This window comes from Dermacentor variabilis, unplaced genomic scaffold (assembly GCF_050947875.1).
Source record: "Dermacentor variabilis isolate Ectoservices unplaced genomic scaffold, ASM5094787v1 scaffold_12, whole genome shotgun sequence".
NCBI classification, from domain to species: Eukaryota; Metazoa; Arthropoda; class Arachnida; order Ixodida; family Ixodidae; genus Dermacentor; species Dermacentor variabilis.
The window spans coordinates 41,104,093-41,119,918 of record NW_027460280.1 but is presented as its reverse complement, the minus strand read 5'-3'; the positions used below and the strand labels follow the sequence as shown (position 1 = coordinate 41,119,918).

Genomic DNA, 15,826 nt, shown 5'->3' with positions numbered 1-15,826 from the left:
AACTCCAAGTGGCGAATTGGTTTCGTTAGAGGACTCTGCTTGTCAGTGTTTCAGCAAACCTTTAAATGGGCAGTGAGAAAATCTTTTCTGTATTAAAATTCACTTTGTGAATTTGTGTTCAGCAGTTCGGTGCTATTGTGTTGAATATTTTTTTATGCAAGCACTTGGAAGTTTACCAAATTCAATTCCACTGTGTGCTTTTAGGGCACAATTAATGGTATATTAAATTGTGAAATACCTTTTATTATTGGTGAATCTGTCTAATTGTATTATTTCTCTTGTAACAGTCCTTGCTGTTGTTGCTGTTGCAGGTGCTCGGGAAAGGCAGTCCAAGCTGCGCGAGTTGGGGGTCCAAAAGCTGCTGCAGTCTCTTCTTATCACTAGTGACACAACCCTCTTTGACAAGTATGTCACTTGAGCTTTTTATCTGCTTTTGTCTGATAACCTTCGGTTGTTAGCAGGATGCTACAAACCTTTAGCAGTATGTGTGAAACAGGCATGGGAACATTCCATGCTGAAGGTGGGACTGGGAAAACTACAAAAAGCAACAAAATTAAGAGAAAATGACCTTATTATTGCGACGATGAACTGTGACGGCACAACAAGTAACCAGCGGGTGTTCTGGTGTCACCATCACACTGTCTGCACAAGTTATCAAAAAAGAAAAACGAAAAAAAAATAGAAATAAACAAACAAGCAAACAAACAAATTAATTAATTAATTTAAAAAGAGGGGTAAAATTGATGGGCAGTGAAATTGGTTTATTTGTATCGCCCGCAGTACAGAAAAAGCATGGTATTTGAGATTAGTTTGTTTCCATTACTCGGAGGAATCCGACAGTGTGTGTGCGTGCACGCACATGCATAGAGGGGGGGTGCGCTATAACTAATCAAGAGCTAGATGCATGGACAAATTCCAGATTCTAGCCACTGCGAGTGCTATAGGTTCTACCACCATTTACCCCACTTCAATGGCTTTGAATAAAGTTTGCCGCCACCTTGCATGGTTTATAAATACATAGCGAGCACGCGGCTATGCACATGTGAATTTTGAGTGTAACTTTTTTTTGTGTGCATATTTCTGCCGTTTTCATAGACTGCATTTCCGGGTTGCATTTGTGATGATGTTGGCAACTATGAAGTACTTCTTCCATTTGAGCTGAACATTTCTGGATATTTGTGGCAGCACCGCCCAAGTAACTCAGACTTGGGCCATTACAAGCGTGTGTTTTTTGGTCCCACGTGCTGATTATTGTGCCTTGTGAAAATGTTGGCTGCTAAGTGTTCATCAAAGAATAGACGAACCCAGATGTATCTCTGACTCCACACAAAGCCCATTGCTTGGTTTGCTGCAAGAGTTTTTCACTGAACAATATAGGCAACAGGTGTTTTCAAGCCTTGCTTCAACCAAGAATCTTGTTGCATTGTATGCTTTGAAAAACACTTCCCACTCAAGCCTGTTATTTTGTAAGGGCTCAACGGATTTCTCACTTGGCTGTAGGGTCAACTCCACCCCTGCTGCTACTGAGGCAGCAGGAACCACAGATCCTGTCTATGGGCGTGGTCTCTTGCTGCAATTTGCTACTTCTGCCGATGATTGAGGAAGGCTCTTCTCTATCCCAGTAATTTCAAAGTGGATGGACTAAGGACTTCTCACATTTCGAGCAAAAATTTTGCTAGGCTGTTATTATTCGACACTACTTTTGTCCGAAAAATGCATTTTTGGTATCTTCATTTTCGCTTCCGGCACTTTCCTGCATCTAGCAGCAAATTTTTGTTAAACATGTTCTCTAAAGAGCAAAATTCGACGTTTTAGCTCTTTCCAAACAGTGCTTCGCCGGTTACGTTTATCTGTCATTGCGAAACTACGAGTGCAGCTGCCATTTTTTTCTTCACGATCTTGTGATGTATTTTACTATCAGTGGGACACGGATGTATTCTGCATACGATAGCAAATTGTTCTAGTTGGCTGGAAGTGGAAACTACTAGTATGACATGCTGTCCTTTTGTAATGCTTCTGCTATTACAGCTCAGCATCAGCCACTCGCGCGCTGAGAGACAAGAAGTTGCATTTTCGATGTCGCTTTGACTGCAAAAATCTGAAGTTCGAAAGGTAGAATGCTGTTGCAAGCTGTTATTAGCAACAATGTAGGCGAAGCCAGCAAACCATTGGTCCTAGTTGATTCAGCTCGTCCAAATGGGCGCATGTGCCAGCACTATTTCGGAGTCCTTGGCCACCGTATGCTGTACTGCCTTGCCCTGAAGCATGCTGGAGACGTGCCTTGAAAGCATGGTTACCCAAGCATGGATGAAAGCAAGTGACTTTCTTCATGGCTTCTGAAATCTACGCGAAGTCCTTGCTCATCTCGGTGGTTGCATTTTCGCCACGGTTGGACTGAAGCGCAGGAAGTGCTACCGTGTGCCTAGTCTGGCCATGCTTCCGTGCTACAGAAATTCATGTGACACCGCCTTTTACCATGACCGTGTTTGTTTGTTGTAACAGTACGGCACTTTTTAAAACGCTCACATATAGACGCACTTTCAATAGGCAGAGTCACATGATTGTAAATATGATTAAATGTGGTCATTACAACCGAGGATTTGTTATGTGTTGAATTGATATAAGTGGGTTTGACTATACGACTAGTGTCATTGGGTGTGTATGCTATTTTTTTCTTTCTGTAACACTAGCATCATAATTATTGTTGCATACGTTTGTGACTGTTATGACTTTCAAGTGGCTCCAACCAAAAAGTAAGTAAGTAAGTTTAGGGAAAATAAACTTACTTTTTGGTTGGAGCCATTTGAAAGTCATAATTAATTAACCCAACCATATGGGCAACTCTCAATATATTTAGCTTCAAATTTGTGACTGTTCCTTTGCACACTGATAATGCGCATTTCTTTAAACAGTTGAGCTTTTTCAGAGCGCCTTTAACTCTTTCTGTACTACGCCCATTGGGCATCGTTGATCCGCTAACGATAGTTTGAAACGCCGCTTTCGAGACCTTCCGCGCCACTCAGGGACACATTGCACTATTGGACGTGAAGGAGAACTATGTTTTCGTTTTTAAGCAATTCGCTTTTTCCCACCAGGCATTAATTTTTGAACGCACTCGGAAGTTTCGCGATCGTCAAAGTAAAAAGCAAAAATGGCCGCCTCCGAGAGCGACGCACGCTCTTCAAAACATCGCAGATCTCACGATTCCGCTACATCTGGGGCTAATTTGATCGATGGATCGAGAAGCAGCGAGTCACAGGATGCTGCCTTTTCATAGGACTTTGACTCTGAGAGCGATGATGATGCAAGCCAGTCTGGAACATCAGCGGCTGCAGCCTGGCATGCCAAACTGTAGTGCATGCACTTAAATTTTTGTCATGGAATACCTGTTCAATGAAAAAATTAGATTTTTTCGGAAATAGTGCTTATCAGACAATACATTTTGTATAGCTCATCATTTTTGTTACATTTCTTTCTTAGTAGACACAAGCATGTCTTTACAAAATTCATTCACTTTTACCCCACAATCTTGATTTTGGTAATTTCTCTTCTTTATGACCTTCACCTCATTAATAAAAGTTCTATGCATGAAACAGTCATTCATTCTGCTTTTTGTTTATGTATTACATAAAATATTGAGCGCAGTTGTTCCTTCATAATAAAATCTGGGGTAACCTACAAAAAACACCTGTTTTCCCCATCGTCAGGAGATAGTTAATTGACCTCCACTGAAAGAAAGTAGATAGCAGCACCACACCTCGACAGAAGTGGTCATGGTGCTTCATACTTATCTATGGCAATTCTTCTGTTCGTTATAACACCGCGTCCTTTCCAGTTAAAAACGAACAGGTGGTCCTAGTCACCATTCCCGATTTTGATGAAATTTACTTTAGGCACAGGTTTTGGGCCCAGAACAATGATTCTGAACTTAGTTTTGTGAAACAAATTTTTTTCGCCTGAAGAAAAAACGCACAAATTTTGGCCATTGAAAACACTCTTCAGCCAATTTTGCTATTTCTGAACTTTGAGCGTGCACGGAGAAACTATGGTACACTTTTCGATCACATTATTTTTTCCCCACAAAGAACAAGTGAAATGCTACCTTATGAGTATTTTATTACAGTTTGCTACTGAAGGCATTTTGAGAAGAAAAAAAATCAAGAACATGGTAAACGGACCAAAATACCTCTAATTCAGGATTTTATTGCTCTAGTCTGATTGAAGTGAGGATAATAAAACTCGGTGCACATGAACTTTAGGTTTTCACATTCTTTTGAAATAATTTTGGTTGCTTTGTCAAGCACCTTTATATTTTAAAATATCATTTAAACATAAGTGGTTTACTAAAAATGTCAAAATTTGAAAATAGCTTTTTGAAAAAGGCCATTTTTAATTTTTTTGAATGTCACTTTGGTTGAAGTCAAGGACATTGTCTACCACTGTGCGTTAAAAAAAGTTGCATTATTTGAGTATCGAACAAGTTACAGTGCGTCAAATGTGACCACAGTCAGCCTAGCGGCCGCGCCACTGATATTTTGCTGCAAGTTGGACGTAGGTTGTTCAAAAATAATTGTACCCGACATATTCATAAAGAAGCCCTCAAAAAATAAAAATAAGAAAAGAGAAAAAAAAAATTGCGCCGCGAAGTTGGATGGCACCTGAAGTTTTGTCTTCCAATCGGGCGCTTAGCAATCTGTAGCAGGCGATCTGTGGCAGCGGGCGTTCGGATGGAGCGGACACTCCTGTTTCATCAGTGCCCCTTCGATTGTAAGCGGAGTCCGTCTGCACGTGACACTGAAATTCGGAGAGTGAATGAGATAAGGAACGTAGAAAGTGAAAGCGAAAGCTGTCAATGCGTCAACAAGGTATACTACATTAGGCCTGCCGGTATTTTTTCTGAAGACGCCTCCAGTGCATGACGCATGTTTCTTCCTCCGCTGTCTGAAGCCGCAAGGTATAGCCTGAAATGTGTGGTTTGTGCTGACTATCTGCAGAGACACAAGAAGAAAATTTTGTATCAGCGGAACTTTCGTAGTGTAAAGGAATTGTACATTGTTCAAATAAGGCAACACCTGCCTGAAACCAGTGTTCCTATTTAAGAAACAGATTTTCTTTGCGGGAATTCTGTCAATCGCTTCAAGGCACTGACCATGAATTCTTCAACTTCCCCGGCTCCTGAGCACACATTGACAAATGAGGATGCATCGACACTGGTTGAAACATCTGGAAATGACGTTTCATCTGAGTCTGAGGAGGCACCTATGTCGCAGGAAGATTTCGTTCCAAAACAAGCGGCCGTTGAAAAGCTCAACAGGTATGTGCGGTGCCCAGAACTTTTGCCACTTAAACCTCCACATTTGATTAAAAGAAAACATTGCACCCCATATGCCAAGCGAAAGGAAGGAGAAATTGAGCATGTTCTCAAGAAATGACTTAAGTCCAGTTTATCTGCTGCATATGACACAGAAAGCCAGCCTGTGACATCGATAGAAAGCTGAAATAACTGTTCAGACTGGCTGAACAACTTAAAGCAAGCTTTCGAAACTTCAGAGTTGTTCAGTGAGCATTTTCATCTTTTAACTTTGCTGCAAAAGTCTCTTGACATCAAAGAGTTACAGCATGTTATTCCAGCAGTGACATATTACACGATCCGTACATCCAGAAAGTACAAAGAAAGTCATGGTGTAGGGTCCAGTCCTGACCCTTACACAAGAAAAAGGGTAAACCAAAGAGATCTCGAAGCAGCATTGAACTATTACACTGAAGATGACTTTAATTGTAGCCAACCAAGCTCAAATAAGAAGCATGTGGTTCGCATTATACTGGATGGCAAGAAAGAGTGTATTGTGAAACGTGTAATGACATGCTGTATAGGTGAAACTCGCTACACGTTTAAAGAAGCTCACCCCGACAGTGCAATCCGACGGACTAAATTCTACTCTTTGCGACCGAAATGGGTCACGACCATGCTGACTCAGGAAGTGTGTCTCTGTGTTTATTGTGCCAACATAAATTTGGCAGTTAGTGCGCTGGAAAAGAGCTCCAGTCAATAAGGAAAGTACCGAAGACTTTTGTGATCCTTGCCTATGCAGTCTGTTTTCCTTTGAGTGCGAACTTGGAGAGTGTCCAGCACGTCCAACAGTCAAAGGTCTCGCATTGACTGACCATAGAATTCCTGAATATGAAGAAATATTATATGCTACTTGAAAGAAAGTTGACTTCATAAAGAAAGTTTACCCCGAGTGCATTCTTGGAGCACCTTCAGACATGCCTAATGAAATGGATAAGCCACAACTAGTACATCAGGTGCATGCAAGGCGAAGTAATCAGTAAACAAAAGAAGTCTATGCAGAAAGCAAGTGTTCTGCATTTCGATTTTCAGAAAACTGGACAGTTATGCTAGCAGACGAAATTCAGTCTCATCACTGGAGTAAAAGTAGTCACCACATTCACCTGTGTGGTCACGGCCTAGAAAGGGGCGCACAGTTTTGCTGTTGTAAGCGATGACATGTGCCATGACTTGGCCCATGCATGCTACATCGTGGCTAAGATGCACTAATGGCTGGAAGAGCGCATCGCTGTGTACGCTCAGATTACTTATGTCAGTGACGGCGCTGCAGCTCAATTCAAGAACAAATTTCAAATTCATGAATTGGAAACAACTGGTGCACATCAGCCAAGTGGTTATCTTGCACTACTGGATATAGGAAAAATGCCTGCGATGGAATTGGAGGCATTGTGAAGCACGAGGCAATGCTACACAACCTTCGAAATACCGCCTCATCTTCCATCAATGCTGCTTCCGATATGGTGCAAGTTCTGACTCCTAAGCTACCAAAGGTTACATTAATTTAGGCTCCAAAAGCTGACATTGAATCTTTCAGTCGATTGAAAACAAGAGAAGAGTATCGTTTCCGGCAAGGCCTGGCATTCAATCGTAGCATATGTGGGATGCAAGTGGACCCGTAACTCCGAACTGCAGTTGTTCGTGGTAAGAACAGTTGCCCTTCACAGGACAGCATTGCTTGTTGGCAGTGTTATATTTGGACAATGAATATTATGTTGAATGAGTTCTTGCACAACTCAACAAATCAGAACGTACAAAATCCATGTTACGGCCACTAGGCTGTGTGTGGTCAAATTTGATGCATTGTAACTTGTTTGGTACTTAAATAGTGCAATGTTCTTTTATGCATAGTGGTAGACAACGTCCTTGACTTCAACCAGAGTTATTTTCAAAAAAATGAAAAATGGTCTTTTTCAGAAAACTATTTTCAAATTTCGATATTTTTGGCAAACCACTTATGTTTAAGTGCTATTCTTAAATATAAGGGTGCTTGACAAAGCAACGAAAATTATTTTGATAAAATGTGAAAACTTTAAGGTTCACGTGCATCTAGTTTTATTATCCTCACTTTAATTATTCTAGGGTAATAAAATCCTGAATTACAAATATTTTGGTCCATTTGCCATGTTTCTTAATTTTTTCTCAATATTTCTTCCGTACTCAACTGTAATAAAATACTCATAAGGTAACATTTCACTTGTTCTTTGTGGGGAAAAAATATTGTGATCGAAAAGTGTACCATTGTTGCTCCATGCGCGCTCAAAGTTAAGAAGTCGCAATACGGGTGGAAAAGTGTTTTTGATGGCCAAAATTCGAATTTTTTTTTTTTTTAAGGCGAACCGAATTTTTTTCACAAGACTAACTTCAGCATCATTGCTCTAGGCCCAAAGCCTGCGTAAATTTCATTTCAAAATCGGGAATTGTGACCAGGACTACCTGTTTGTTCTTATCTGGATTCACCTAGCACCATAAATGGGATGGCGACACAGAGAAGAGAAACACACAGTATCAGTGCTTGTCCTGTGTGTTTCTCTTCTCTGTGTTGCCGTTCCAATTGCGCTGCCATTATAACGAACATCAACCAAGTCCCCCAGTTTTATTCCCTACTGCAACCCTTGAGAAGTGTAGTGTCATCAGTCAAAGGACGGCAGTTTGCTCAACTCAGTGCAGAGGAGGACGAGCTTTAAGTTAAGAATTGTTTGAGAATACGGCAGTAAAACTTGGCAAAGTAGTAAAACATAAAAATAAACTGCCTAATGTGAATGAGTTCAATATTTTATTGCGATAGCAACCGTATGGGCACTTACATGTTTCCGTATGAAGTCTAAGGGCGATAAAGTTGTCACCGCGTGCCGTATGCTGTATGTGCAAGTGAAAGCGTGCAAAGGTGAGCCGGCAATCGTGGCTCAATCTCACACACGTAAGGGAGGAAAGCGGGGAATAATCGCGCAAGGCTTTGGGGGTAGAGGTGGGCGGGGAGGGGGGGTGCAATCTACTCCGGGTGGCCGGGCCGCTGTATCTTTAAAGCCAGCCAGTGTGATGGGTACAGAGTCTCCACGCTGTGTTGTGTTTTTGTGGCATAGTTTGCATTGATGTGATTTGTAACGCGAAGATCAATTTGCTCGCTGCTGCTGCCGCGTTTCCTCACTGCACTGTTTTGACAGCAATTTCCACGGTCATCGTGTTTTCTCGTGCACATGTGACACCATGCTTGTTGATTTATTTAGTAAAGCCCATTTTTACAAGTTTATACGGCCGATAAAACTACTATCCTTACTTCATATAGCTGTCCACTAATTTGCTATCGCAATCGATGCTTCGCCTTTTGGGCGAAACTGCAACTTTCTTTTTGAGTGTGGCTACATGTCAGCGAATGTAATAATAATAATAATAATAATAATAGTAATAATAATAATAATATCTTTTATATCATGAAAATATTACGCATTTAAAAAACCGGTCAGCCCAAGCCATGAAGGCTTGTCGGGCTGTACCCGGCAGTCAGCAACAAGTACTCAAAAAAAAAAAAAAATTAAGTCAGTGCGCATCATGGTTAGGTATACTTTATCCTGCAAAGCTTTAACACCATAACACATAAAGGAAAACTAAAACAACTTCTTTACAGTTATTTCTGGCCATAGAGAGTACATTTGTACCAAGAAACACAACGAAATGTTATTACAGCAGAAAATATTAATTGGCATGGTAATTAAATCATTAGCAATTTGTTTTGTAAAATATCCACAACTCAAAACTTACTCCAGCATATAAAAAACTGCACTTGAGGCTTTGCATTAAGCAACAAGGTAAAAGAATCAGCTAGTTAATAATTCATAATGCCAATGACAACATACAAGATATTCAGCGGGGACAGACACAAGCACCGACTTTCAACTAAGGTTTATTTTCAGTTTCACAGATATACACAAATTTGTGAACACATGACTACCAACCGTAAGCACATGGGAAACAAAGAAACAGTTACGAAAATTGCACAAAAAGCAGAGAGACACATTACATGCTGCATTTCTCAGGTATGACAGTTCTTTTTTGCAGAGAAAAAGTGAAGTTTGTGCCCGCCACCTAGTCTGGCTATGACTGCTGCTTCTGTAATTATCCTGGTACAATCATTGTGATGTTTGGCTATAACTTGTGTGTCTGCAAACTGCAACCACCCTGTTAAGTCTGTTCCATAAACAAGCAAGTTTTGTCTCTACGCAGTGAAGTTTCTGTCACAGACAGCCTGATCAGAGTGAGAAGGTTGGTTAGACGCACCACCGGGTTATTTCAGTCACTGAGACACTACACGGAAGGTCAGAAACACACAATCAAGTTAAAACAGGATATACTGCACAAGAAGCAGCGAAAAATGAAGTCTCAGTAATCTTATATATGCTTTGCGTCTCAGTGATTGAAAAACCTAAGTTAGTGTGCATGTGTATGTGTCATGTTTTCTGTGCCACAAAAGCTGTCGTGATTATTTGGCAAGTCCAGTCACTAATGAAATGTGTGTGCATAAGAAGCACAAAAACGAATTTATTGACTATTCTGAGGAAGTTGTGCATGATAGCCTTGGGGTGAAATACGAAAACACTCGCATACTTAGATTTAGGTGCACATTAAAGAACCCAGGCGGTCGAAATTTTCGGGGTCTCCCACTACCTGCCTCATAATCAGATCGTGGTTTTGGCATGTAAAACCCCAAAATTTTTTTACTTTAGATATCCTTCTCTCCTGTTGACTCAGGTATATAAAGCAAACTAGCAGGTGGTGGGAACCTAGTCTGAAGGTAAAATAAAGGCAGACAAGGTTTTCTTGCCCTGCATTGCACTCTGTGTAGTTGTGTTTCACAGCTTAATGTACGAGAGTTATAGCCAAACATCACAATAACTCTACCAGAATACTCGTAGAAGCAGCAGCCAAAGATGGCAGTGTAAGCAAACCTTCAATTTCTCTCTCTGAAAAAGAACTGTCATACTTGAGCAGTGTGTGTGTGTGTGTGTGTGTTCCTTTCTAGATATTTAGTCTGTTTTGCTTTTGTGAGATTTGCATCACTGTTTCCTAGATGTCCACATGCTTGCAATTGGCAATCATGTGGTCACGTATTTCTGTGTATTTGTGAAACTAAAAAAAAAAAAAAACCTTTAGTTGGAAAGCAAGTGCTTGTCCCTGTCCCCGTCATTCATCCCTTGTCTGTTTCTGCACTGCAGTTGCTTTCATTTTGCATTAAGTTTTCCGGGCTTAAATATTACATTATATTATATATATTATATTATATTATACATATTGCAATTGTACAGGCTTCATATCCATCTGTGCTATGAACGTAACCGCATGCACCACACTCGCTAGGTTGAGCGTAAATGTGACTATACTCCGTTCCATACATAGCAGTCAATGCTGTGGAGGCTAGAAAGACTTCTTGCAGTGGCTTCGTTCGCACTTAGATATAGTTCGATGCTTTTTAACCGCAATTGTGCGCAACTGTTTTTTATATGGGCTCAGTATTGAAAGAAACAAGTTCTAACCCTTAAAAACACACTGTGGCATATGGCTGCTAATTTGTTGTTTTAGATCATTTTTGTTTTTGTAGTTATTTTCGGGTTTTTTATTTGCAACCCGTCGCAAGGAGCCTCACGTGCATGCTCGCGTGAGCGAATGCTGTTGGCGCGCAGCAAGCATGGACGAAATGCCCAACAAAGCATAGACAGAACGTGGGGAGTGATAACTTTTCTTGTCCAAACTTCTTGTGTAGAGCGTTGACTGCTATGTATGGAACACAGTACAGACCTTACGAGAGTATGTCTAGCACAGATGCCATGCAAGCATAAAAACTTTAATTATGGCCCGATTTACAATTAATTTAAGCAAAAAAGCTTGCTCTTGAAGTTGCCATTGCTACATGGGTAATGACAAGATTTGGATACAATTTTTTTTTTTTTACCCTTCGGTTTGAGTTGAAATTTCAATATTCGAACACTAGTAGTACAACTTATTGGTGCAAGGAAAGTATGAAATATTGATGGGCACAGAATTCGGTTCAAAGGGAAAAATTGAAGGAAACTTGAATTTGGTTAGCAACACCAGGAGAGCAAAGGAAAACAAATCAGCGCAAGACAAGACACAACGTCTGCGCTGTCAGGTCTCTACAGAGCGTCTCTCTTTATCTCACACACACACACGCAGGGTCCCTCCCCTCTTGCCATGGAAACTCCATCCCACTTTCAAGATGTAAACACAACAGGAGCTATGCTGCCTGCGCTGGTCTTCGTCAGTCACCGAGGCCTAAGGTTTCCTCCATCAAAGTGGTGCAGGCACCGCTCTCCATTCCAGCCCACGAGGGTCCATTTCGCTTTCGCTAGGAAAGGCGTCTGGAGTGCGCAGGTGTGGTTGAAACATATAGAAGAATACAAAAGATGGTTCCAAACACCGTTTCCGAAACCTTCCTCGCTTACGGACACACTGCGCCATCTGACGTAAAGTAGGAGAAGTAAAGCTTCGTTTCTTATAGAGTTCGTTTTTATCCTGCTTAATGGCAATTTTTGTACCGGCTCCAAAGACGTGCACTTGTTGGGAGTTGAAAGTGAATACGGCTGCCCCCAGAAGGGGCATGCATGTTCCGAAACGTTGCAGATCTCGCAATTCTGCTGCGTCTGCGGCCGATCTTATTGACAGCTCAAGCAACAGCGAGTCGTAGGATGCTGCCTTTTCGTCTGACTAGATTCCAAGAGCAGCAACGACAGAAATCAACCCGGAACTTGAGCATGCACCACTATTTCGTGCTTCTCCACTAACTGAACCCATTCAGCACTAGCCAGCTAACATAGAGACATGCTGAAACTGCAAGAAATGTTATAACAGCAAAACACAGCATAAAACAAGACTTTACAGCAAGACTTGCAACATTCTCTTATGTTTCACATTGAGGAACTGCTTTGCTGCATGGTACAGCCAAGTGTAGGGATTCCAGTTTTTTATTTACAGATATGGGCTCTCAGGTAGCAAAAATCTTCTGTGCATACGTCAAAAATTACTAGCATTTTAATCTTTAGATACAAGCATAGCTTTGTAAGTTTTGTTGAGTTTTATTTCCAGGGTGTCGACCAACCGGGAAAACCGGGAATTATTAGGGAATTTGAATAGTCTGGAAATACTCGGGGAAAACTCGGGGAATTTGTGCTTCTGTCAGGGAAAGTTAGTTGTAGTCTTAATGAGAGGGAACGAAAGTCGCGTTAATGCTGACTCCAGTAACAGAGGAATCGCAACGAGACGTCATTGACGCCGTGTCGTCGGCTCGAGGTATTGCCAGAGTAGTTAACGACCGATTTTCCAGACGCCCGATTTTTCGGACATGTCCGATATTCGCACGGTTTCGCGGCACCACCACGTACCCCGTAGAGTCAGTGTAAATTGCCCAGACTGCAGGTCTGAAGTAGCATAAGCCAGTCACCACCGCGGCAACGTTAGGCCTAGCTGCTTCTACATTCGCTATTAAGCTTCTTGCCGTGCGGTGCCGTGTTTTTCATTGAAAGAATTTGACGCTGTCAGCAATGACACCGACTCCGCCTTTGTAATCCTTGCGATTGGCTTCGAAGCTCGCAAAGCACAGCGCGTTGCGTAATGCGGCTCCGAAAGTTAGCTTTACCTCAATACAGCAATGTTACGCGGTGAAGCATAACAAGCGTGGGAAGGGCCAATTGTCACGAGGCACAGTATGTATTCCTTAAAGGGACACTAAAGTCAAATACTAAGTCAACGTGGATTGTTTTAATACCATTCCAGAAACCTCGCAACGCTTGTTTCGCGCCAAGAAAAGACTTCGTTTACGAGAAAATTGCATCTTAAGGGTCCGAATGCCTTTTTCGAAATTCAAATCTCCCGCCACCCAATTGGGGGACTGGTGATGTTGCATACGCCATCACCACCCTTTGCTGCCACCGGCGAGTAAAACGGCGCCATACAGACTGCGGTACCGAGCCAAGACAGAGAATGGGAATGGATGAGGAGTGAGTAGAAAGTTGATATCAACAAGGGACTTAGGCAGGGGTGCCTTTTATCCCCACTGCTGTTTATGATGTACATGGTGAGGATGGAGAGGGCGCTAGAAGGAAGCAATATCGGGTTTAATATCTCATACAAACAGGCGGGTACAGTAGTATAGCAGCAATTCTCAGGTTTATTTTATGCGGACGACATTGCGTTGCTAACAAGCAAAGTGATTTGCAGCGTCTGGCTAATATCTGTGGACAGGAAGGCAAGAATGTAGGTTTGAAATGTAGCGTTAGAAAATTGGGTGTTATGGGTATTAAATGAAACCAGTGAACAGACAGTGGCAATACAGGCCCAGGAAATACCTCGAGTAAAAGAATATATATACCTTGGTATATGGATAAACGAAGGCAATAGATATATGGAAACGCAGGAAAAAACAGTAACAGTAAAGGGGAAAAGAAATGCAGCCATAATGAAGCACAGAGTGCTATGGGTATACAATAGGTGTACGACGTGCTCCAGGGTAAGGTGTAATGGTTTTAGGACTTCCTTTTGTAAATGCAGTTGCTTGCTTGAAATGAGGGGTACAATCGGGACTCAGTGGCAGCCAAAGTGGGACGCTTCGCATTGGGCACCCACGGGAAGACTACAAATGAAGTTGTGCAGGGTGATATGGCGGTTGAGCAGTCTACCGGGAAGCTTGGTGGTAGGTTTGCCTGCCTTATGCTTACGCCCCAGAAAGCGTTGTGCACCTAGAGTTAGCTGCATTGCGTTTTTGTTAGGTTTGCACTGGCAACATGTGAAAATGTAGCGATAATTATTTTTTTTCTGGCGCGAGGTGGCGGCAAAAATCAGATGTGTTCCAGAGCGCTATGGGGATACAATAGGTACGAGGGGCTCCGAGGTATGTGGAAAGGGGTAGTGGTTCCAGGACTTACTTTTGGAAATGCGGTTGTTTGCTTTAAATCAGGGGTACAATCAGGACTCGAAGGGAACCAAAGGTCAGTGGATGGATGGAAACAACTTTATTCTGAATCCGGCAAATTTGATGACCCGGGCTCAGGTCTCCCATGAGGGGACTTCGAGACCTTGCCTCGTCGCTGCATCTCGGGCTTGCTGGACAGCCCACTATTGTGTATTGAGGTTGGAGCTGCGCAGAGCGGCGGCCCACTTCGACGCAAGAGCCTCCGGAGCTACTGCCATTGTAGCTGATGTAACCCGACACTCCCACAACATGTGTGACAGCGCGCTCTAGTTTCCTGACATAATTTGCAAAGAGCAGTCGGGTATTGCGCTGGGAAAATGTGCTGCAATCGCACCGGACTGGGGAATGTTTGTGTTTGCAATTGTCGCCAGATGACTGCCTGGCGACGTTTCAGCATGGGGTGAGGTGGGGGCAGCAACCGCCTGCCTAGCTGGTAGTGCTTGGTGATGTCATTGTACCTGACCAGGCGTTCTCGTGTGTTTTGAGCCAGCAGTTCCGAACTTGAAGAGGCGGTCCCCGATTCTGCGCGGCGGGTCAGTTCTCGCGCAGAGCGGTGTGCTACCTCGTTCAAGTTAATGAGGCCCTCATCGGTGGGGGTGGGGGCATAAACAAGCTCACCCAAGTTGAGCTTGTTTATGCGGCTCAGGATTGCTGCATGTGCTACATTGTCAAATGCCTTTTCCAAATCTAGGCCGAGGATGGCCCGGTTGCCACTAGTTGGGTCATTGATAATCTGGTGGTAGAGCTGGAGCATGACGTCTTGAGTGGAGAGGTGTGACCGGAAGCCCACCATAGTGGGTGGGTAGGCTCCAGTGTCCTCGAGGTGGTGGGACGCCTCGCATTGGGCGCTCACGGAAGGACTACAAATGAAGCTGTGCAGAGTGATATGGGCTGGACCAGTTTTGAAGTGAGGGAAGCTCACAGTAAAATTGATTACAAAGAATTACCGAGGAATATGAAAGAAAGTAAATGGGCTGAGAGAGTGTTGAGGTATCTGTACAGGAAAAACATTGATTCACAGTAGAGGAAAAGAAGTAGGAAGCTTACCAGCAAATGTGCAGCCTGTAGGGTGGGCAACACAGCAACAAAGAACAGCGGAAAGTCGGAGAGGCTGAAATAATCTCGTGGGTGGCGGCAATGGAAAAGAAACCTGCCATGAGTAATTAAGAGGAAAAAAAGAAATCAGGAAAGAAACAATTTATGATAACTCAAAGGGAAGCTCATTACTTTTCTAAGCGAGATCAGGACGCCTTTGAACACGTACCGATAAAGAAAGATATAGGAATGAAGAAGAAGCATGTGCTTGCTGTGGTAAAGTTAGGGAAACGATGTGTGAAGATATCTGCCCAGCGGTCGATTTAGGCACCACTGGCTTCCCTTAAAGGGAAGCTGAAACGGTTTTCAATTTCTATGAATTGCTGGGATTGGGAAGAACAGACCTAATGATTTACGGTTCCGAAATTTTTTTTTTTTCGTTTTGTTCATATAACGGGCGGAAATCG

General features: G+C 42.6%; 1 protein-coding gene across 7 annotated transcripts in view; it reads left to right on the top strand.

The window, feature by feature from the left end:
• The window catches only part of LOC142566136 (armadillo repeat-containing protein 8-like), a 99,196-nt gene that overhangs the window by 77,365 nt on the left and 6,005 nt on the right, over positions 1 to 15,826 (top strand). For all 7 annotated transcript variants that reach the window (XR_012824977.1, XM_075676947.1, XM_075676948.1 and 4 more), the window contains one exon: positions 312 to 405. Coding sequence is in view for 6 of the 7 variants with exons in the window: in XM_075676947.1 (XP_075533062.1) it covers positions 312 to 405 (94 nt within the window). In the remaining variant the exon portion in view is untranslated. Of the gene's footprint in view, positions 1 to 311; positions 406 to 15,826 lie in introns of those variants that run through there.